The following is a 25,389-nucleotide window of genomic DNA, read 5'->3' on the forward strand; positions in this document are numbered from 1 at the left end:
CTTTACCGGGACTTGAGAAGCAGTCAAAGCAGCTGAGAGGAGAGACAGGCTCCTCAAAGCATTTTGGGGAACCAGAGAGAGGGCAGTAGCTTTGCTGGGTCTGTGCCCACGGCCGAATCTGTCGGTTGTCCTCCAGTGTTCATGCACCACTGGATGTGGAGCCTCAAGCATGCTCCCCGGGCCCTGGATTAACTCTCAGCCACCTGGCTCTTTCCCACAGCCCCTAAGCAGTCTCCAGCAGGCCCCACTAACCCAGGCTGTAGTCTGCTCCTCTGCCAGAGAACCAGAGCGAGGGCGGGAGGTCAACGGGGTCCGTGCCACAGCTAAGGGTCCTCTGTCAGCTCTCTTCCAGTGTCCACATACCCCTGGATGTGGAGCTTTGGACTTGTGATAGTGGGAGAAAAGCTTCATGTCTGTGTTTAAAGGCAACACTCCTGCACTGCCTCACATGTTACGTCATCAGCTGCATCAGCGAAAACAACCGATTACAGCAGCATAGAGCTTGGGATAGTCCCTCTGAACCATCCATTCAAGCATCAACCATTTTACAGTGACTCCGGGTCCTTTTTGAACATGATGTCAACACGTACTGTAAACTTGCCAGAATGTTTATGGAGCAAAGTGCACGTGTTAAAAAGCCTTTTAAAATGCCATAAAGACACCAAGCAAAGCACCAACAGTGCTGCAGTCACTCAAGTAGCTCAGCTGCTTGAATAAAAGAGAACAAATAGAAAAGACTGAGGGTGAAGAGAAAAGAAAGTGGAAGGGTGAATTCTTCAAATCTAACACATCTTTGAAGTCTGAAAAAAGTCTGAAAATTCAAGGTCTAATAGTGTCTTGTTATACTTTATCTAAAAAGCCGACATGCTGCTGAGGTGACAGTGTATCTGATGTAGGAATAATTCACATTTTAACCTGAAAGAAGAATGTTTCCATCTGCAGCTTGAAAGCTGAAGGCATCTAACGATTGTCATGAAGTACTTGTACGTGAATGTTTGAGTGAGGAGAAATACCAGTGGATGTGTTTTTTTCTCCTGTTGTAAAAAGAAATGAGAGTTAGATGAGAACTTGTTTGCAGTGACATTGTGGTGTATTTCAGATGCTTTGAATGACACATCTCTTTGTATCCTCAGGAATAACATCAAACAACAGAATTGCTCCATTGTTTAGATTCAGGTGGGATCCTTTCCTTTTAAAAAATACAGGCCTCGTTCATGCAGCTTGACCCTCCCGCCCCAGGCTCAGTGAGGAGAGAGACAGCAGTCTGCCCCTAGTTTTAGCTGATGCCTCTCGGCAGCGAGAGCTCAGTGACCTCCTCCCCTCGACGTTGAGCGGCAAACCCAGCAGTTACCTGATGAGGCCCTCCAGCAGCCTCGAGGAGGTCACCCCAGTCTGTTGGCTGAGGGGAAGAGCAACAAAGGGTGGGATAAAAGTGAGAGGAAAGACAAGCAGCTATCCGTCCCAAAACCCTCCCATCCACCTCTGTGTGGTACAAAAATGTAGCACTTTCTTCACTCACCAAAAATGGTGCCTGTGAACATAATCCAAGCAGCAGTTACATTTCTCACCACAATGTAACTGGAATAACATATCCAAGTATATAAACATAATTTTTATGACACAGGGATGGACCGCAAGACCATACAGTCACAAACTTACTTCTCTCCTGTCTCACTACCTCTCCTCTGCTCATATTTTCTTATTCTCTACACCACTACTTCTGTTTTTCCTTCTAATTTATTTTTTTTTAATGTTGCAGGCTTTCTCTCTCTCTCTCTGACACACACACACACACACACACACACACACACACACACACACACACACACAGCGTTGCACTCAGTCTCAACTAGCTGCCAAATAAGCCTTTAATATAAATGTGTTAACATTAAAATGTTGTCTTCATGTATATAATGTATAGTTTTATGTAAGAATACAAGAATATATTTATTATACACTGTATACTATATAGCCAAAAGTATCTGGACACACCTGTTTACATATTACTGTGTATTTTTACGTGTCTTCATATTAACATGCTAAGTAGTAAGTTAAAACAGTATGTGAGATTGTTTAGTATGTCCAAAACCTCAGTATGAAAATAATGTAATATGAATTGCATACTTATTCTGTTGAAAGAACACTGTATGCAAACACTGGACACTCTGTACATCAGTAATGCTTTAACGTAAGTGTAAGTATGTAAGAATTGTAAAATTTCACACCTTCGTCATCACTAAAAACATTACTATGCTGCCATTTGCCATGGCAACATTGTAATTGCCAAAGCTGGAGTGAAATGAAGAAGGCAACAAAACTGCTACAAAATGGATTGTTTTATTGTCAATTTTATTTTGTAAGTCAGATTTAATTTTGATGAATAGTTGGAAGAGGATGAGAAGAATATTTTGTGAGCAAATTACAGATACCCATGATAGTCTGTCGTATTACTGTTTACTGAACATTGAATTAAAGCATGATGATTTCTAAGCTTTACCAATGACAAGAGCACTTTGGTCTTGACCTCATCACACAAATGATGTGAAGCACACCTCTCATGTAATATTGCTTAATTCTAGCCAGATGTCAAAAAGATTTAAAAAAGAAAAAGTCTCTCTATTTAAGACACATACATAAGCTTGACTTCTCTCAAGTGTGTCAGGAAGTAGTCTGAGGAAAGACCACTGATGAGAGAGCACTGATCTGCTTGTGTGAGGGAGAAGTTAGAGCCGGTAAAGACGATAAAACCTTTGTCCTGCTCATAGTCAATATTTGCGAGTCTTTAATGGGTTTGCGTTAGTTTATGGATAATTGTGAGCTTGTTAGCTTTTATTGTTAACTGTTAATTGTTGTGACATCACTGCTGAAGTGCACCACTTGGCAGCGACTAAACAGCTACATGACCACCACCCGCTGGGCTGGTGGAAGGCTGATGTGCACGTAGTCTGCGAAAACATCAATGGGTTACAATAACACTTATGATATGGTCAATGCCGGTACACATGTGGCTTAGTGCATTAAAATACTTAAAGACAAGTGTGAATGGGGCCAAACACCTGCATGTGTGAAATATTTTGGCACCCACAGACTTTTGGTCATGTAGTGGTAATCTGCAGCGTACTTTCAGGTGGCAGTAGCTGTAATAATGGTAGCAGTTGATCGTAGCATTGATAGTAGTCACAGCAGCATTAGTACTGTGTTTTTTTGTTGTTTGTGTGTGTAAGTGTGTGTCTGTTTCCTTACATTGCGTCACCACTGATCTCAGCACAGTCAGGCAGAGGAGCCCGGGGCTGTTCTCTTCAGCTTAGCGTCTGGGGAGAATGTAAGTGAGTCTTTATAAAAAAAAAAAAAAAAAAAGAGTGTGTGTGTGTGTGTGTGTGTGTGTGTGTGTGTGTGTATAGTGTTATTGTAAACACCTTCTCTGGGAAGAAAAGAAGTTGCTTTTCTTTCATGCATTCTTCTGTTACATGCTGTTGTTTGTTTACCTGGATCGTCTTTAAGATAAACTCCCTTTAAATACCTGTCTCCTTCAAGAACATGTTCAGTATATTAAGTGTGCGCTAAACGCCGCAGTGTTTGTCGTTGTGTGTGTGTGTGTGTGTGTGTGTGTGTGTGGGGAATGTGAATTTAGGTGTGATGATGAATGTCGGTGTGTCAGTTGTTGTATAAAAATGTAGCTTTTGTGTCACCTGCAGGTTTAAAACTATATTAGCTTGCAGCTTTGGACCTTTTATTAGAAAACTCAACATTGCATTACACTTAAAAGGATGAACTTGATCCAGTTTAGCTCTTAATTGATGCCCCCTCAGTTACTGTTGCTACGCCTGTCAAGCTTTCATTTTTAGCACGACACACTGCTTGAGTGTAAACTTCCCTAAATCCAATGAAAACCAGGACAGAGCTGCTAACGTCTGCCTAAACTCTGATTCAGGTTTAGGGCTGCACAATGCATTGTTTTTTTATAACCGGGCAAATACAGCTATCATCCTTTTTAGATTGGTGTTTTTTGTGTTCAGTTCTTTCAATAAAAGATTGGAAATAATTTCTTCATTTAAAAAAAGATTCAACAAGCAATTTGTTATATTATTATTGTTGTTATGAAGGTGTTCTGCAACAGAAAGGCATCTGTTTTTTCCCTTTAGTAATATACAGTGTTTTTCTACAGAATTAGACTCTATTACCCCTTTTCCACCAAAATTAGCATGTGCACACAGATTTTTTAAACACAGGTAAACCCACTTAAAATAGGCCAGAGACTGCTTTGTGTAAAGAGCTCCTGATATAATAGAAACAGGGCAGGCAGTCACATAAAGGATGCCTAGAAACCAGACAAGGGCCCTCACATGAAAAAGCAACAGAAATGAACTTCACACCCTGAATTTGTATCCTCCTTTTATTCCACAGTCTATGTCCAAAAACTTTCACAAAAAAGCACAAAAGCATATTTGCGACAACAAGACCACAACAAAACGCCCATGGCCTGCCAGTCATATTTTAATTGGTCATCTTACCCCAAAGATGAGCCTGACCCTGACCTTTAAAACCCCTCTGGATACTGACTCTTGATATTTAGTGGGAGGATATTCCATATGTGCTCTGTATTAAAAAAGAGCTCCAGGCTTGGGCTTAATGTTAGGTAGTTTATGTTGTGCCTAGTTATAGTCCCTCAGGTTTTCAGGGAGGAGTTTGATGAAGGTTTAACTGAAAATGTAACATTACTGCACCTTTTGTTGTTAATAGAGCTTTAACATGAATGAAGTTCAGTGCAACTTCATTTTCTACACATCATGCAAAAGTGTTGTGCAGGTTAAATGGGTCAGTGTGTGTCTGTCCTCAACATGTGAGACACCGCAGACCTGATTTTGATGAAACTCCAGAGAGTGATGCATCACGCTGCTCTGGCATTTTCAAAATTACTGTGTTTGGCCCAAGGTGGGAGCAGCAATTACCTGGCAAACATTTTAATAACCAGTCATATCTCACATACTGCTGGGGGGAATAAAATGAAACTTGGAGCACATACCCAACTATCCATGCTCTACAAATTTGTCTCCAGGGCCAACAGTTTGCAACATATTGGATTTTCCGTTGTTTTGAGTTTTCTTCAAAACTGGTTTGCCCCAGGCTTTTTCTTTCTCCCTCTTCTCCAAATTAATTTACCGATCACTGCAGGAGTCACGGCCTCATTTGTACCTTCTCTCTAATCTGAGGCACCACAAACGTGAAAGAATGAAAAATAAAGAGAACAATGCAAATAAACCATTACAACATATTTTTTATTGTGACATAACAGACTTGAAACTGATTTGTTCCAGACATAGCACAAAGGGAACACTTTACAGCTCCTTAATAGGAGGAATATAATGAAACTGCAGTAAATTCAGGGAAATTGTCAACCCCAAGGTTTGCGAGGTGCAGTTATCTGGCAACATTTCAACACAGTGGCACCAATACTTGACAGCAATGCTTTTAATCCTCTGCAGAGGCTTCAAAATGCTCTTAATGCTCCTCTGTGCAAGATTTTTTATGTAGAAATACACCTGTCACCTAACCTTTTATGTTAATCACTATGTGGGGGTGCACAACAGAAGAACATCTTATTCTCACTGAGACTCTGTTTTCTGGTATAGGGTAAGATAACTGGCAGGTATTCTGCTCATCTGCTCTGCCCAGAGGAAACAAGTTGAAGCTTAGGAAAAAAAACATGAGAGTCTGAAACAGCATGGTGTGAGCGTGCTGACTGAGCGGTTCCTAACCTTTTTGGCTTGTTTTGTGACCCCTAATCAAGCTTGTTATGGTGGATTTGAGCCACGGGTTACGGTCTTACTGCAAATATGAAAATGATGTTTTTCATGTCCTTTAAAACCTGAGCAAATTGGTTTTATTTCTATCAAAAACACTGGGCAACAAGCAACTAAACAAGACATGGCCCAAAAATCTGAAAAAAATAAAAAATAAAAAAATAGACATAGTCAAAAAGTTACAAAAAAAGTAATAAAGTGGCCTAGAAAAGGTACATATGAAAATATATTTATTTGATATATTATCAAATTGTCAGAATTATAAATATAGTTTTCTGGACATTTTCCCTAATTTTTTGATAATTTTCGAATAACCCACCCTGCTTTATTATGACATATTTTATGGTAGTGTGCTTTTCACCTTTTTTCATTTCTTGCGGTTTGTATGACATTTGTTGCCCAATTAGTTGATGCCTTTTCGCCCCCATGTTTTCAAAAAAGAAATCAAACAAATTCTCTCCGGTTTCAAGGGGTCACATAGCTTGTGAAAGGCGTCTAAATGAGTACAAGACTGATATTGATTCAGGTTTCAAGGGGTTAAGAGGCCTGAAAAGAAAGGCACTTACAGTACATTTTTCTTTTTATTTGTTTATTTGTTCTGTAGCGGTAAATTCTGGCAAATGCCAATAGAAGCACTAGACGAGGCAGTTACTTAAAAAAAAAACAAACATATTTATATAAAAGTAACAAACTACAGCTTTAAAGACATTACTTCTTGTATTTTAGTTAAATCAGACTAATCTAAATTCAGCCCGAAATCTCACTGTCACTTTAGGTCAGATAAAAAAGAAGTTGCACTATATAATAGAATAGAATAGAATAGAATATGTCTTTATTTTCATTGCACAAGTACAACAAAATTGAAATGGAACAACTTGTCGCTCCCCACCATCATAAGGAACATAATCACATTTTGACTGTCTTGTTTTGGTTCCTGTTAAATACTTGCTTTGTATGATAAGTGTATGTTTGTAATTTGTTTTTTCAGAATATACCAGCGCTGCCTTGCGGTAAAGCCCTCTACTCCTACGAAGGAAAAGAACCAGGCGATCTCCAATTTTCCAAGGGTGACATCATCATCCTGCGACGCAAGGTGGATGACAACTGGTACCACGGTGAGCTGAATGGTTGCCATGGTTTCCTGCCCGCCAGTTACATCCAGTTGCTACGTCCCCTGAGCCAAACACCACCCCAGGGCAAAGCGCTGTACGACTTTGAGGTCAAAGATAAAGACCAGGATAAAGACTGTCTGGCCTTCAGCAAGGTAAACACACACACACACACACATACACACAAACACATGCTGCACACACACACTCACCTGAGGACATTGTTTTTATATCAGAGCAAATAATGTGTAATACGGACAGGCTGAATGGATGAATCAACGGAGGGAGATTAGAGGGCTGGCTCAGTTTACGACAGCATAAATAACAGAGTAGAGAAAAACACTTATCTGTGTGTTAAACCACGGTGGTTCTTTGCAGGACACAAATAATTTATCAGTGCGTACTCTACGTTTCAGACTGGCCCTCAGAATGAAAACCAAAGCAGCTTCAAACTGGATGAAAAAGTTCATGTCCTGCATGGTGCCTTCCCAAGAGATCTGCCCTTTTTACCTTCTCCTTCATATATTGCTTGTACTCCATTTATTCTACTTTGTAAATAATGCAATAATGTGATCAGCATTTATATCCAAAGCAGTCAAAGTTCCCGGCTAAACCGATCAAATCTGTGAGATGCTGCTGTTAAAAAACTACTTTTGAAGTGCTACCTTTCACTGACATGGCCATTTGTGTGGTTGTTTGACATAATGCATGTGTTATTGACTCCCATTCTCGTGAACACGATATCTCAAAAACACCTTGAGGAAAATTCCTTGAAATTTGGCACAAACATTCGCATTCAATGATGAACTGATCAGATAATGGTGGTAAAAGGTCAAATCTCAAGGTCAGTGACCTGGTCCATCTCATTCTAGTGAATGCAATATCTTAACAACACCTTGAGGGAAGTTCTTCAGATTCGGCACAGATGACTGTGACCTTGCAAAACATGTTTTTGGCTATAACTCATGTCAGTCATGACAGAATTTTACACAAATGTCTGACAGGACAAAATGTAAAATGATGACATTTTATATCCAAAATGGTTAAGGTTGGTCAGATACTGAATCAGTGACACTTATCTTGGGTGTCCACTTTGAAAGTGTACAGATTGTATAGATCATTTGTACCACTGTGGGGAATTTTGTGAAGCATCCATGTTTCCAAATTTGTAGTGTCTTTGCAGCAACATCCATATTTGAGGCATTTTCTACAGTCATTTTTGTAAATGTGTCTGGACAGACGTTGATGTAAACTGTAAGTCAAACTTAAGTGATTTGCAGAGGCATACAACCATAAGGTGGTAAGTCTAGTTTTGTCGTGCAGTAACATTTCTTCATATGAAATTATCTGGCAATGGGAGAAACTCTAAAAATCTGTTGCATAGTGTTAGGAAGAGGAATTTTTTAATGAGTTTAGTTTTGCCTTTATTGTGATCATTTTAACAACACAGTGTGTGTTGGTAAGACGAGAGGGATTTCAGTGGCTGATATCAGTCGTCAGCTCTGTAAGTCAGTGGGTCTGATTTGAGGTATTTCAAGGGTGGAAACAACATACAGTAGCAGCTGCTTCCTGCAAAGGTTTTCCGATCACTACCAGTGTGCTCTGACCATGAAGATTTGACTGAAGACATTTTTAAAAGCCGACAGTAATATTTTGGGAATGAAGATGCTGGCAGCTAATATTTTGTGCTCGCATCCAAATTCTTTCATATTTTTTGCCAAGGAGCTGGAGGAAAATAACAAGCTTTTTATAGATGCAAAAGTCCCTAAAACGGCATTTATTAACACCACCATGAACCTCAAAAACTTTACAGATCAATGCTATTATCATTTTTAATGTGGAGTGCAGCTCCTAAACACAGGGTGAGAAACCTTTGAGAATATTGATTCCTCACACTGGATTGATACATGCATCTCTTTGCTGTCCATCTAGATGACTATGTATTGTGTCTGTCTATATTTTGTGCTGCAAATTCCACTGACTCTGGTCACCTTTCTGACCTTTCACGAGGACCAATGTCAATAGGGTTCCCGCACCCTTCAGTGCTAAAACTCAGAAGTTGTTGTAATGTAATTAGATGTAATTATATTCAGTGTAATTGAGTAGGACGGGGTCTTGTAGGGTTGTGGGTCTCAGACTTGTATGTATATTTGTCAAATACTAGAGGGGATGTGATTGAAGTGTAGTTATTCATCTTCAGCTGGATAGATAGATAGATTTTTTTTGGCAGGAGATGTTAGCTGTGAACTGGGAAGTCCAAGAAAGATAAAATGTTTCTGCTCTTTATTACTGCTTGTTTATTGAAGATTCAAGCTCCAGCCAGTACTGGTGTCTCTTTATTTGGATCTGTTAAAGTCGATGGCATTTAGGATTTTAGCATTTTGGACTAATTATCCTCGAGTCTGGCTGTTGTCAGGTCCCCTCCAGACTGGGTCTCTCTCTGTTATTAAAAATTAATTTATACAAGTGGCATTTGTGAAGGATTTCAATGAGTCATTTCAGGGTGAGTCAAAGTAGAGCAAAAAATTGATTCTCAGCTGCATTATGAATCTTTCTTGAAAGATTATGTCTTGATGCATAAATGTCAATAAACAAAAATGTATAACCCAATCCTTGAGTTACAATTGTATGTAACATTTTTTTCATTGCATTCTGTTAACGTTCCTTCCATTCCTTCCACGTGTTACTGCTATTGTATCAATGAAAGATCCAAAATCATCCAAGTCCAAAATCATCCCCATTTGTCATAGTGTCACTTAAAATGACACTATGAAAGGGACGGAGACGGAGATACAAGGCTGAGAGAAGACACTCAGACCTTGAGGTTGGATTTGGTGTAAACAGTCATTTGTATTCCGTGTGCTGCTCTGTTCCTCAAAGCTTATCATTTTCTGTTCCTGCTGTTACACAGACTCATTTGTGTGAGGACTGAACGCTCGACATATCCACTCTGTCTCTGCACTCTAATTGTGTGTCTGCGGAGAGAGAAAGATTATTAAATTACAGTGTACTGTACACTTGACTGTAGGTGTTTTCGGACTGATCCCAGCAATGCAAAGCAGAGTCATGATATGGATACCTTTTCTCAAACACAGTGTGCTCTACATCCAGATTAACAGATAATGATGAGTCACTCAGAGTTAACATTATTTAGCGTTGAAGGGCTAAAGAAATCAACAGGTTAATGACTGAAGATTATACAAAGTCACACACTAATGCAGAGGTGCGTGCCCCTGTGGTGAGCCCTATTCGTGTTGTCATGTAGAAACCAGTGTGTGTGATATTGTTCTCTCATGTGAGAGATAATTACTCCGTATGACTAACACACAGCAGTCATCTACCAGCATTATCACTACCATCCCTAATGGTCTAAGCAAGACCTTCGTATTCATGTGAAGAGAGGAGCAAAAGAGAAGCACTTTAATGATGAAGTCTGTGGGTGTGTGTGTGGGGAACAAGCAACATAATATGTTTCAATGTGTGTCGGATATAGTATTACTGAGAGTATTGCATAAACAAAATGAAGGCAACGGAAATTATTTGAAACCAGTAGCTGCCCATCAATCTATAAACATGGATATCTTGGAAAAGCACAGTATGCTTGATATTTGCACAAATGCCACTTTTTACTTACATTAAGCATCACTCTCTGCTCTGGCAATCCAACAAAAGCACATAAAAATGATGAGGAAAGTTTAAGCACATTTTTTTAAGGATTAAGTAAACCACTTTAGGAGAGATCTGTAGATTCAGGTACCTCAACAAAGCAGAAAAAAACGTCTTGGATCCCAGTCATCCACTTGTTAAGTGGCTAAGGTGCTTTGTTTTAGACCAAATCCTTGTGGTTTTTATCTTTTCCTTTGTTTTCAAAATCACACAATGATACAAAAATAACTAAAAAGCTATTATTTGACCACAGGAGGTGTACACACACAGTCTGTGGAGTCTCACTCATTTCCTCTCTCCCCAGGATGAGGTACTGACAGTAATCAGGCGAGTGGACGAGAACTGGGCAGAGGGCATGCTGGGAGACAAGATTGGCATCTTCCCCATCCTCTATGTGGAGGTAAACCCACAGACGTTATACACAAAACACTCACGTGTCAAGTTACTACAGAGATAGCTGTAAAAACATCAACGATATTACAGCAGAAAATCTGTACAGTATTTTACTGCTACTTTTCAGAGAAGAGACAGAAGACATTTTCTCTTTTTGACAAGAAATAACGTAAAGGTGGAAACATTCCTAGTACTTTGATGATAGAAAATATGACAAATATTTGGGATATCAGTGCTTTTTCAACGTTCAAAAGTGGGAACTGGGTAATTTTTTTTTGTTTGTTTTAGAAAAAGTTGAATGAATCAAAAAAGTTTCATTTTGAATACAATACGGCCAAATAATCAATTATAAACACACTAAATCATATTTTGAACTAATTTTACAAGTTATGTTGTTACCAAAATTACTGCTCCTGTTATAAATCGATGACATTTCTCTTGATGGTAAAAACAGCTCTTGGCAGTGGTAACTAGGAATGTTTTATTAATGTTTGTTGGTAATAGCCTCTATGTCACCTGTGCTTTTAAGAGAAACACAGAGCCTCATTCAGAGTTCAGGATGTTACAGAGGAGGTGGTTTAATGGTCAGATCATTTTAAATCGCAGTGTGTTCAAGTCCTTCAGTGTCAGCAGAAGTATGTCAGACCAGTAAGCTATCAAAGCTGCTTCTTCTCACCTGAGTTGAGTAGAATTTGAACTGACTCTTGTATGAAAGAGTTGACACACAAATAATGTAAGACATTGTAACTGCACTCAAATTGCAGGAATACTTTGTGTCCACCATTCTTTTTCAAACATGGTGCTTGTATGTTCAGGCGCATTTATTTTTCCTTTACAGACAAAAACAGATAAGTCAGTTTCAAACTTTGTTACCATCACTGCCCTCATATTTCCAAGTGTCCTCTATGATAGCGTAAATACAGCCAGGGTTCCCACAGTCATTAAACTTGGAAAAGTTAACAAATAAGAAAAACTGAAATCGACAAGTTTTAAATATATATTGTTTTGAATAGGGATGCACAGTGATATTGGTATCGGCAGATATTTGCTTTAAAATGAAATATTGGAATTGTCCAACATTCTGACACTATAAATCATCAATTTATTTAATTCATTTATTTTTCATTATTATTGACAAAGTGATCAGGGACAAAACATCAACCCTAAGTTGAAGTATTTTACCTATTTTGCATAGTAAATTAATATTACATACATAGACAAGCTTTGCGTTACATGTCTCCATCTGCTGGTGGGCCATCACATTAAGAATTAGGTTATTGGCCAATGACTTATTATATGTCGACATATTAGATATCAGCAAAAAATTCAATATGGTGCATCCCTAGTTTTGGCTGTTGTTTAACGAGCGCTTATTAAAATTTCTAAACATGTCCAATAGTACATGGTGTTGGGAATGTAATAACGTAGCAATCGAGTAAGGTTCGCAAGTGCTAGCATTTGCTTATCTACAAATGCCTTGGAAGTGCATGTTAAACAATGTATGGTTTTATTGCTATAAGCCTACGCTTTTTTAAACTACAGGTACTTAACAAAAGTCATGGAAAAGGGGTAAAATATTTTGGAAAAGTTATGGAAGATGTTCTAAAATGAATTGGTAAAAATGTGTGGAAACCCTGTACAACCAATAGAAGGCACTAGAGGGCACTGTCAAACAAGGAAACGGTGGAGGAGGTTGTAATAATTAACCTTTACACGAGGTAGAGTTGTAGATAGTGGTGGTCTTTGAGGCCATTAAAGACCCAAAATGTTGACAAAGAATGTTTTTCAATTTATTACTGATTTGTTCCATTCCCCCAATTTTTAAATGTCTTTGCCATTTCCTGCGGCCGTATCTTGGCAAAATTACCATTTTGTTGGTATGCATGAGCTTTCAAGAAATGTGCACAAATACAGACAAAATGAATTTAGAATAGAGTCAGAAGGGTCAATCCGTGTCCGTAGGCGAATCTATTGCTCAGCATAAATGAGCCCTCGATCTGCAATAAGGTTCTACATGATGTTTCTATATCAGGATTATGGCCTCAATGTTTGACCACTTATCTGCAGGAATGCACAACCAAAACATTTAAATTGCCCCAGAAAAAAAAACTACATTATCAATGCTGTTTGAAACTTTGCAGAGGTGGAGTTTTCTTTAAGGGATTTCCTCTCAGTAAAAGGATAAAACTCCAAACATTTTACCGTCTTTCACAGTGCCATGCCTGTCAGGAGTGAAATATAGTTTACTTTAATCCTTGTGCAACTGAAAAAAAGCATGCACAATTTGCTCTGCATCACATTTAAGGCTTTTAAGCCATGGTGAAAAGCTGCTGCTTGAAAACTGGAAGGATGTGTGTTTCCCTCTTTTTTTTGCTGTTGTTAAGGCCTCTCTTCTCTTTCCATCACCACAAATTTGTGGACACGCTGATTCTCATGCAGCTCTGTCAAAAACAGATGATGAACGTTTCAAAATTGACAGGAGGTTCACCCAAACTGGGAAGTACTGGAAGGGGAGCCACGTATGCATGTTTGATCCAATATGCATGTGTAGTACACTGTGTATTCATGTACATAGCATATAGAAATTCATTAAAGTGGAGATTAGAGGGACTAAAAGGGTGACTACTCCTTCATGCTGCTTTTAAACATCTTATGCTGCCTCTTCTCATTTATTAAGTGTTTGGATTGTCCGTCCATATGTCTGTCCTTCCATCCATCTCAGCACAAATGTTCAATTGGACTCGATGATGAGCTTATTAGATTTTGGTGGTCAAAGGTCAATTATACAACCTCACAAAACATGTTTTTGACCATAACTTAAGAGTTCATACGGACATCATGACAAAATTTCAAAACAAATGTTAAATAGGGTGCTATTAAGCTGACAAAGTGATGACATTTTATGTCCAAAAAGTCAAAGGTCAACTTCACTGCAACTTCATGATGTTCTGCAAATACATACCTCTGGCCATTATTCAACGTCATTACTCAGGAACAAACAGGGAGACATATGGTCAAATACTGTATAATATAAGTGGTGACACTAATTTTGGGTGTCCACCTTGAAACTGTGCTGACTGTCCTCTTCTGTGCTGCTGGGTATAAAATATGTGTAAAGCATCCATGTTATTACAGACATGGATGTAAACTTGACTTGTGCTTGGACGCATACAACCGTGATGCCCTCTCAAAACACACTATCTCTCTCTGGGCACAGGCTTGGACTCTGGGCTACCCAATCCTGTCCCTGAAATTAGCTGTTTGACCAAACGACTCTCTTTGGTGATGAAGATTAAGCTGTAGGCCGAGAGAAGCCGGGGCATACACACACAGACTCACAGGGGTTGCTATTAGATAGAGATGCATCAATAATTTAGAGCTCTCCATCACTCTGACACAGCGGGGGTACAGGAGCATGTCGAGTGTGTGTGTAGGGTGTGTGTGTCTGCAGTGGGAGCTTAATGAGGATGGCCCAGCTGGACTTCTGCTGATCTGTGTGTGTGTGTGTGTGTGTGTGTGTGTGTGTGTGTGTGTGTGTGTGTGTGTGTGTGTGTGTGTGTGTGTGTGTGTGTGTGTGTGTGTGTGTGTTTTTTCTGGAATTAAAGTACCTCAGCTGTTGTCTGTAAAGTGAAGACTGCTTGTGTTAATATTGTGCAGTGTGAATACATAGATTGGTGAGGAGGGGTTTGCAGATGATACGGATGTCACCTGCATGGGAGTTCTGCAAAGTTATTGGCAGTTGCAGTTTAGAATAGGTGCTTCTATGTTTCTCTGCTGACTGAAAAAAATGAGATTCACGAGGCTCTGTTGGTGGGTACATGTTAAAGATAGTGGTGAGAGTATGAAATACAAACCAGGGAGTCCAGTTTGAGTGATGCATCTGTGAGTTTGAAGTCTTATCAGAGCCCAAAACACTGCACAGAGGTTTCTAACACTACAAAGAAGATTTTACACCTCTGAACAGTTATTAACTAACATTACTTACTTACAGAGTCCATTTCTGGATGAGTTATCTTCCAGAAATGTGCATTGACACATATATGATTGTCCAGCACCATGCAATACTGGGTTGTGGACGTCGGGACACCTTGCTGTCCTGTCACAGTCGTCTCACTGAAGTGAAAGGCTGTGGCGTTTCACACGATGCTGATGTCTTAGAGGCTGTCCTGGCCAACTTCAACAGGGAGTTCGCTGCAAAGAGGATGGTTGTCAGCTGATTAGGCTCACCTGGGTCCTCAGGCCATAAGGACCCTGACACAACAAGCCAATGGTCAGCCGTCAGTCAATGTCTTGCCATCAGTGTGCATCAGTTGCCCTAGTTTTAATGGTGAATCCCATAGTGTTGGCTCTGGTCGGCCTTTGTGGGCTGTTTTTTGGCCTATTCAGCATGCTGAAGCAGCATCAAACTTGGCAGAGCCTGTCGGTGAGTGAAATCACTCTGATTGGCAGTTCAGCTCAGTACACGAGAAGAGAAACAGAAGTGAGGAAAGCAAAAAAGGGCTTAAGTCAAGAGGGCCTGAGATCAAAACAAAGTTGATATATTAAGTGAGATTGTTTGCTTTCACCATTCAACTTTTTTTTTGCAGAAGTGGTTTGTAATTTTTTGTGTATTGTTCACTAGCCCAAAGTAAATCTAATTGTTCTTTCAGCATACGGTTGTGTTGTTAATGTGCTAACAGGCTAACTAGCATTGTGGATCTGTTCTGTCAGTCTTTTGGTTTACCCTTTTTTTGGGCATTTTTTCCCTTTATTGATAGGACAGTAATATAGAGTGGAAAAAAGTGAGACAGAGAGGGACGTCATGCAGCAGAGGGCAATAGATCGGACTTGAACCAAGGCCGCTGCAAAGGCCTCAGTTTATATGTGGCTCACACTCTCACCCCCATCTCTCTTTTATATGAGGAATAAACTACTAATGAGGAATAAACTAATAAGAAACTACTTTACTACTAATAAACTACCTCCGCCTGCTGATATGGAGAGGTATTACCTCGCAGAACGGTGCAGAACATGCATGGTGGTTGGCCATTAGCTGTAGTCTCTACGGTGTTTATTTATAATAAATGCATTCTGATGCGCTTGCCAAAATAATACATTAATTAGATGAAATCCTTTAATGAATACAAAAAGACATTTCCTTTTTTTTTGGAATTAGACAAAAAAAAAATCAAACACAGTATAAATATCCATACTGTACCCAAATAAATGGCAGTTATTTGGCCGACTGGAGCAAAAGATTTGCATCAGCAAGTCTCTACTTTTGGTGGTTATGTTTACTATCAAAAACATCATTGAACTGTCAGTAATAAATTACAATTGCTAATTGTAAATAGTGTGTATTGAGTGTGAGTTTAGTTAGATTTTACACTCCTGTGTAGATTTAATGGGTGTGGGCGTGCTTGGACTCAGTTTCTTTGGGTTCTGTGGATGTGAGTGTATTTGTATTTTGATGAGAAAAGGTTTGGGTGCTTTGTTGAGTTCACCTGCACCTGGAGTGGATTTATATTGTTATAAATATACTACACCAGACTTCGGGTGGGCGTGCTGAGTGGGTGGGATTGTGTTGTGTAAGAAGCGCTGGTGTGGGTTCAGGTGGATGTGATATCAGCTCAGAGTTTGAATTGAGTGTGGATGGGTTTTGGCAGATCTAAAGTTGCTTCATGCAAATTGCTGAAACAGGTGGACATGATTAAAATGAAGGGGTCAAACAATACAATCCATGTCAAGGACACTTCTGTCTCTTTCTTTTTCCTTGTTTCACTTTATGCAGTAGGAGGGAGTTGGCACACAGCACCTGCCACTGTGTGTGTGTGTTTAAGCGTGTGTGCATGAGCATGCATGTATCTTGCTGGCTTACCCTTTTCGCAGTGCAGATATCAGCTTATCAGCTTGAGTCTCAGTGTTACCTGGAAAGAGCACCCACACTCCAAAAGACACAGAGTACAGAGTGTACCGTTAGCTCGACACATAATAGATGACCTTGGAGATTTCATTCAGCCAAAAGCACGGAGTGAAGAATTGTCTCTATCAACAGCATCTTTCTCTCCCTCTCTCTCTCTCTTACACACACATGCACACTACAGATGTACACATCAGAGGTGGGAGATACACACACACGTGCACACACAATGCCTTATCCCCTTCACTGCAGTATGACTGGGCACTATAGCAGGGGTAATCAAAGAATAACTGATAAGGCAGACGCTCTTGTGCGTGTTACTGGCATCTGTATGTGTAGAGGCACAAACTTGGATGCATGGGTAAAAGTTGAGTGCACAAGTGTGTTGCCTTACTGACCTGTGTGTGTGTGTGGGTGTGTGTGTGTGTGTCCTTTAGTCTGCCTCATGAGAGCAAACTGAGTTGTATCTGCAGCATCAATCCATCATGCTTATTAGCATATGATTTAGCTTTGATTAGCATATCTATTAATATGGAAATGCGACATCGCCAACACTGAGCCCAGACGGGTCGGTCCTGTACACACTCTCTCTCCCTCTCTCACACACACACACACAAATAGAGAGAGAGAAACGCTCAACTTTGTCTCCAGGGATTGTTCCGGAGTTTGAGGTTACGCTAAGCAGACATGATTGCGATGTAAATTCGTTACAGGGCTGAACGCTGAATATGTTGTCTGTTAATGTTTTTTTGTGTCCCTGTTTTCACACTGGCCTCTATCCGTGCACATGCGTTTGCGTGTGTGTGTGTGTGCGCGCACGCACGCCTGTTCAGAGGACCTAGTTTTAGAGACCATGTCCTTAATAGGTGCAGTGTGTAGGGCGATATACATGCAGAAATGGAGTCTATGTTCTAAATAGTTTATAATCACCTGAAACTAAGCATCACTGTGTTTTTTCATTACCTGAGAATGAGCCCTTCACATAGAGCGTATCCTTTACCACAGAGCCCACCATGTTCAGTCCGTCAAGGACGTCCCGGACGTCCCGGACTGTTCTTATGATTATTGCTGCCTGAAATGCTTTATATCATTGCAGGTTTTCTAGAAAGTTGCGATGCATTTTGCAATGTTTATAGGCATTTTTTTGCAATGAAATTGTGTGGGCAAGTTGTAATTGCAAAATAGTGTGATACTGTCACGGATAATGAGCTTATTCATTTTGGAGGGCAATATCGCCGGCTCCACTCTATCAATAAACCTGTTACAACTGGATGACATCAGTCATGTGTTGCCAGCAGTTAGCCCTGTCACTCTGTGTGTGTATGACTCTCTCTCAGGCATATAGCTGTGGTCTCCCAGTAGCAGTCTCGTGATTAAGAGAGAGAGATTGAGAGGGGATGAGTAAAACACAACACTGCATGTAGCTCTACAACAAAATGAGATTTTACCCATTTAAACAGGAAAATTGGCTGAATTTGCAATAACTGCCATGTTTTGGACTAACTTTGCAGCAATATACTGATTTTAAGGTATACTATGATATGAAAGCTGATGATTATCATACAGTGTACATTTGCTTATCTATGATATTGGGGGAAAATGCAACTGTGTAGAATCTCACTTTTATCTTACGTATGTTTAAAAGGGAGACTTTATACATACATACATGCCAAGTTTCAAGTATAGTAATAAAATGTTTTTTCAACCAAAATTAACCCTTCCTTTTTTATTCCTTTCAGAGTCATTCTGACTGAAAGATTCTGTGATACTGCAATATTTTCTGAGACGGTTATTGTTACAAGAAAATCTAATATTGTTGCAACCCTATTTTGGACATAGCAAATGTTGTTGGCTCTAGAGAGGGCCTGTCACTTTTTAACATTACCTGAAGGCCACTGTAGGTTCACCGTAGGGAGGTTTGAGGGAAGGGGTACTGATATGGTTGCAGTTTGCAACCTCACTGCCTCATCCCACTAAATCCTACACAGTGGTCCTTTAAGTCGACACACTCATGCCATTTCTTTTACCAGTGCCTATAAATTTGGTGGTGTCTCTCTATTCTGAATCAAATCTGAGCAAGCTTTACATGGACTATTCCTGAGCTCATAAACCCCTCAGCAGAGTCTGAGATACACAGCACAGATGAACATGAGCTCATAAAAGAAAAAAATGAAACCACACCAAATGGCACTGCTTTAAAAGGCAAGGGAGGTGAAGGGAGTTAAATTGCAAGCAGCAGGTAGTTCAGGAACATTGAGAATCAGTGTGAGTGTTGGAGTGAGCAGAATTAATGAGCGCCAGCCTGTTTCTGTGCCTTCCTAAAGTACTGGGAAGCTCTATAATTGTCAAACACACCGACTGTTTTCCCATTTACAACCGAGATGTGCTCACAGCCACAGGCCAGAAAACACTTTAATGTTGTGATAGCTCATATATGAACTTTTTTGGCATTTATAAAATATTGCAACATGCTGCCTAACTAAATGCGGATTGAACACTCATCCTCACATTTCCACAACTTCTTTCATGCCTCTCTGTTAAGCCAGTGTCTGCATCAGCGAGCCAATGTGACACATGGAATAAGGCAGCTAGTAACAGTAAACTGACATGGACTACATTAAAAATACATTTTAATTTGATTAGTAAAATGATTAATCTGATGCTGGTGAGCACAAAAAGACACTGACCAAATGTCTGACTAGCGCTCTTTTGTGTGTTTCACTCCTAACTCAAAAATAAAACAAACAGATGCATTTTCTGCTCTACTACCTTTATCAAAAAACTCAAATAATTGTACACTAAAACTCTAAATGGGAAGACATACACTTATATTGCTCAGCAAAGCTTTGTTATAAGGCCTGACAAACTTTGCACTTCTTGTTAAAAACAGCCAAGAAGAAGTAGTAAACAGAGTGAGTAGTGGTACTTAAAACCGGGTGTTTATTCCTCAGCCGTCTCTGGTTAAAAAACAAAGATCCACCACATTATTAAAATCCAGAGCTATAACCAAACCATACAGCTTATTATTTACTCTGTGCTACAAGGAATCTTTGCTTCTCACATTTATTTGGTAAGACTTCAAGTAAAAACAAGACTGCGATCATCCGGTCCTGACATGCAATTAAGATTGTTGAGGATTAAAAAAACAAGGAAGCTTAAAGCGTATTCCTATTGTGGTCCTCATTAGAAAAAGGCAAGGTAGCAGATCTTCATTTCACTTTTCTGTTACTTTTGTCAGATGTGCACAAATCATCATGTTGCTCTCTTCTTAAAGCTGTAGTTTGTAACTTTTCTAAAAAAAAAAAAAAAAGATTTTGTCATATTTGATGAAATGGTGACCATCTTGACAGTAGTATGAGATAGATAATCCTCCTCGTAGTGCTCCTAATGGCATTTGCAAGAAAAAAAAACAAAAGAAAAAACAATCAGAACAGAGACGTCTCTAACACAGCTGTCAATCATGTCAGTCACAACTCATGAACTGCTATCAGACTGTCAAAATAGGCAGCGCTGATCAAATCAAAATAAAGTTTCTGTTATTGCATTGCCTATTTCTCACATCAGATGTCTTTCAAAAACATATTTTAAATTGTGGATTTTAAACCGGGGCAATTTAAAGTGTATAAATTACTTCCATCCTCAAATTCCTACGGTTAAACCCATGTATAGTACTATCAAATACTTCTCTGTGTTGATGTATGAAAAAAAATTGACTTGAGTTATTTCATATCTTAATTAAATAACTGAATCAGAATCAGATTTTACCCAAGAATGACGGGAAAGGAAGCCAGAGTGAGGAGAGAAAGAACAATCCTGGCGAGCCAAAGGGATGCTCACGTTTGAGTTATCTTATGTGTGGGAGTGTGTGTATTTGACGAAGACAGAAAATGAGAGTGTGTGTTACACAAAGGCGGTCTCACTGGACCAGCTGTTGTAAGTGATGATAGTTATGCTGCTGGTTTTTGAAAAGCTGCCAACAAGAACAAGTGAAGAAAGGCCACACAAATACACTTCTTGTGTGTGCTGGAGATCTTTTTGTGGATGTGAACCACTGAAGACTGAAATCTAACACTCAAACTCTCCTCTCTCTTGTTCTGTCAAACACCTGCTCCTCCTCCTCTTTCTCCTCTCAGTTAAATGAAACAGCCAAGCAGTTGATGGAGATTGACAAGCCCACACCAACTAACGCTCCAGGTCCGAGCTCTGAGCCAGCCCCACTGGGGCCCTGCTCTCCTGGCCCCTCCCCCAGCGCCTCACCATCCAATGGAAATGGCTCTGGCCATCGGAGAGGTGAAGGGAAGAAAAACGCCAAGAAGAGGCATTCGTTTTCAGCGCTGTCTGTCAGTCAGAGGGCTGCCCAGCTCAACAACAGACACAGTATGGAGATCTCCCACCCGGTCCTCATCAGCTCCTCTGACCCCAGAGCTGCTGCACGCATCCAGGTACACACACACACACACACACACACACACACACACACTTATATATACACACACCGTCATTAGAATGATATGTGGCAGTGGTGGTTTTCAGATCCTTTAGTTGAGTAAAAATAGATACATCAGAGTAAAATTACAGTAAAAGTTCTGCATTCAAACTTTACTTTTACCAAATACAGAAGTATTACGTAGGTAATATGGGTAGGTAAGTATTATGAAGGATGGCTCTTGTAATAACATTATTTGGTTAATGCTGCCAAAAACATTTTAACATTGTTCAGTGGTAATGTCTGAATCTCAGAATCAAATATTTGGTTTCAATCAGCTCATAGCAAGTCGCATATCAAAGATATGCACACATATGAGGTAAAAATATCTCATATTGAAGACATGTAATAAACACAATGTGATGTGATATGATCTGAAAATTTTAAAGTTGCACTGTTAGAGACTTAGACGAATCAGAACACATGTTGAGCCAAAATCTTATGATCCTAAATATACTGTTGTCTTTTGGCACAAGTGAAACTAGATGAGAACAAAAAGTGAATATTTATATCAAATAGAAACATTCGAAACAGGCAGCGAAAGTATTTATATTGATGGAGCTGAAAAAAACACTATTGCCATCACCCAGAGCCACCGTTATTAGATTCTTAAAATTTACGGGCCTGGAAATGTGCTGAAGTTTCTTGTTACACACCAGCCAACATACTGCTGATACACTTAAACTAAATTCAGCCCAGGTGGTTTCTCGGCAGGGCTCTAAACATACATATATGCAGTACATATGCATGCACATTTCAGAAGCTGTAGTTCACTTCGGTCATGCCTCTCCACTTGAGATTTTATTAACTTATTCCCCAATCACCCACTCTGACACTTCCATGTGACTAACATCATACCTCTTTTTGATAGCTGGAGACTTGAGACACATTGCTTTTACATTTATTGCCTCTGGTTACATTCACACCTGGTTTAAATGTGTTTTTGAATAATACCCAGGACGCGCACTTGAAAAGCTGGAAATGCTGCTGGCACATACTGCATTGAGAGTAATGTTTTATTTTAAATGGAAACCACTCAATGTATATATGCAATTCCTTCTGTGTGTCTGCAGGATGCATCCCACCCAGGTCCCTCTCCTTCCTCGGCAGGGGTACTGGTGCCCCCAAAAGTGGCATCCATAACCTCTGAGCTGCTGGCCCACGCCAAGGTGCAGCTTCCACTCAACATGTGAGTACACATCACGGTGCTGTCAGCTCACCAGGTTTTTTAGTCCCTCCTTCTTGTGTCCGACCATTCTGTCCTCCAACAGAGAGCGGATATGTGCCTGATATTCAAGCAGGATTTCAGATCCCACCTCCTGGCAGCAGTAAAAATATTCCCTCTTTTGTGCCCAGAGTTATTGGCCATGTTCCACCACCTCTGCAACCACATTTACTCCTCCACTGGTCAAGGATCAAATCCCCCTCAGAAAGGAAAAATACAGTCACACACCATTTCCTCAGTCCCTCAGATGCTTACATCAGTGTTTCATAACAAGGCTTTCAACAGCACAGCCATCACTTACACTATGCATTTATTGTACAGCCTCTTTATGTGCTTCTAGAAAGATGAGCACTGGGAAAACTAAGTTCATCACCTGAACAATAAGGTGCATAGTCTTTACTAACAAACACAGGTGAGATATTTGGATATTTCTTTAGTTTAGAAAATGTCGTGCAGACAGGCTTTCATGTTTCAGCTTTTTAGGGATTTGGGGGGATTTTTGCTTTATTTGATACTGGACAGAGAGTTGACAGGAAATGAGAGACGGGGATGGCATGTAAAAAACTTGTGGATGTTGTGATTACATGGTCGGCATCTTAAACCCCCCGGGCTTCCCAGGAGCTCTGGCAGGAAGCATTTTTTTAACTTATCGGTCCAAACACTACATTCAAATATTACAAGTTGTCACTCAGTATGATTACTGATAAACAAAGTAGGCTTAAGCCTTTTTAATACATGGTTACTGGTATATAACTGGGATAACCATTCACACATAGCTAATGATTTTCACTCTTCACACATGCACCACATTCAGGAACATATATGTCTGGTACCTTTCACACATGCAGTGGTTACGCTGGAATAAACAGGCCAGCAGATGGTGGTTGTGCAACACTTTTGGATGCCAACCGCTAGTGATGCACGGGTCAGGTGGTTTTTAAAACCCGTACCAACCCAGCTTGTTATAGGGGAGCAAATCTGCTGCCCAACCCATAAACACATGCGTTAATCAATGACCTGAACCTGACCCTCAAATTCAGAAAAAGTAGCTGGAAGTTTCTGGTAGTGACCATTTCCAGTGACAACCTACTTGCTGTTGGCTATATTGTCTGTCATTTCCAGTATATATCACAATATAAAATGTGTGTTTTCTGTTTTGAAACAAACAAACATAGAAAGATATCAAGTGCCCACCCATTTTTATGTGGTTATGTCTTAAGTAAAATTTCAAGCACACAGTGGTTTGTTTACATGACATCACAAAAGTTCATATTTAACAGATTCAGTGTGGACAGAGAGGCACTTCTTTGCTGTTAGGACACTGTGTTAGGCCTACGTATTTGCAGAGGGAAATGTTTTTGCTGGTAATTATGACTGGAATTATTTAAATATGTTGAATTTTTCTTTTAGTGTCTGCAACCAAGAACTTGTATTGCTTGTTGGTTATCAGATCACCGGCAAAAGCACTGGTTTCATGCTAAACGGTGAACAAGTAATGGATTTAACCCTTGGAAACCTGAGCAAAGTGACTTGATTTCTTTTAAAAACGAGGGAAGAAGGTAATGAGCAGTGAAAGAAGAAATTAAATTAGCAAGAAATTAGTAAAAAGTACAAGAAAATAACCTGAAAATGTCTTGAATATAATGTAAACAAAAAAAAAGAATATTATAATTATTAAGAATATAATTATTTATCCTTGCTCCCATTCACACAAAACTCCAGACTCCATGGTTAAAAGGGGCGTCATATAGGCTGCAGTGGGAAGTTTTGCTATTGACTTCAATTAGTTTACAGGTTTATAATTTCATGAGTGGATGAAGAGCGCAAAAACACCTGACACACACTTGCAAACACAATTAAATTCTTGTGGAAATGTAACCTCACTAGTCACATCCAGATGGCTGGTGAGGCGCCAACGCTGAGCAAGACTCTTCTATAATTTTCCTTGTAATTAATCTACCAGGTAACTGCCAGTGAGATACGGGTACCTTCAAGGTGAGTGTGTGTTTATGCTTGTGGACTTCTATTTTTGTGAGGACCGGTTTGAGTTGTAGACCTTGAGAGTGAGGTCATTTTGGATATTTTTGGAAAGAGAGGACAGTGAGGGTCCTCACAATTATAGATGTACAAGTGTGTGTGCATGTGCACGTTCGTGTGTGTGTGTGTGTGTGTGTGTGTGTGCGTGCGTGCGTGCGTGCGTGTGTGTGTCTGTGTGTGTGTGCTGTTTACTATTAACTGGTGTCCTGGCTGCAGGATGTGAGTCAGATATCACCTTCCAAGTAGCGCTAGGTACACACACACGAACACACGCACACACATACTCTTAACACACACACACACGCATACGTCCGGAGTGGGTTTGCTCTACTGATGAGGTTGGACATTTCCATCTTGACCTGGCAACTAGTCCTGTTGCCATGGGGAGACAGGAGACGGTCCCCACATCTGTTACCATGGCAACGGGGAAGGCGGCGCATATAGGACTTGTTTACTCTGTGGTCTTATCGTTTTCTGTCTGAGTCTGGCACTACATACTACAAATGTCTCCCAGCGACAGGACTAGAAACTTATTTATATGTTAACGCAGATGCAATACGCATGAGTAAATGCATAAACATGGTCACACATAGTAAGAGGCTAAGTACTACATTTATCAGCGTACCTGTTAGTAGGCAGGTAAACAAGCACATATTGATTATCCATTCACAGGAGTAGCATACCATTTGGGAGGGGAAAATCATTCAGTCAGCCTCTGCTGGTCACATTACTACCTCAGAGATAAATGAATGGAATGTTCCTAAAGAATTTAA

General features: G+C 39.9%; 1 protein-coding gene across 2 annotated transcripts in view; it reads left to right on the top strand.

Moving 5' to 3' along the window:
* Positions 1–25,389, top strand: part of sh3rf3 (SH3 domain containing ring finger 3) — a 125,806-nt gene that overhangs the window by 71,606 nt on the left and 28,811 nt on the right. For both annotated transcript variants that reach the window (XM_042494762.2, XM_088083105.1), the window contains exons 2-5: positions 6,790–7,065; positions 10,881–10,976; positions 21,002–21,310; positions 22,428–22,543. In XM_042494762.2, the coding sequence (XP_042350696.2) occupies positions 6,790–7,065; positions 10,881–10,976; positions 21,002–21,310; positions 22,428–22,543 (797 nt within the window). The remainder of the gene's footprint in view (positions 1–6,789; positions 7,066–10,880; positions 10,977–21,001; positions 21,311–22,427; positions 22,544–25,389) is intronic.

Source organism: Plectropomus leopardus, chromosome 10 (assembly GCF_026936395.1).
Source record: "Plectropomus leopardus strain MGB_pleo_1.0 chromosome 10, ASM2693639v1, whole genome shotgun sequence".
Lineage (NCBI taxonomy): Eukaryota > Metazoa > Chordata > Actinopteri > Perciformes > Serranidae > Plectropomus > Plectropomus leopardus.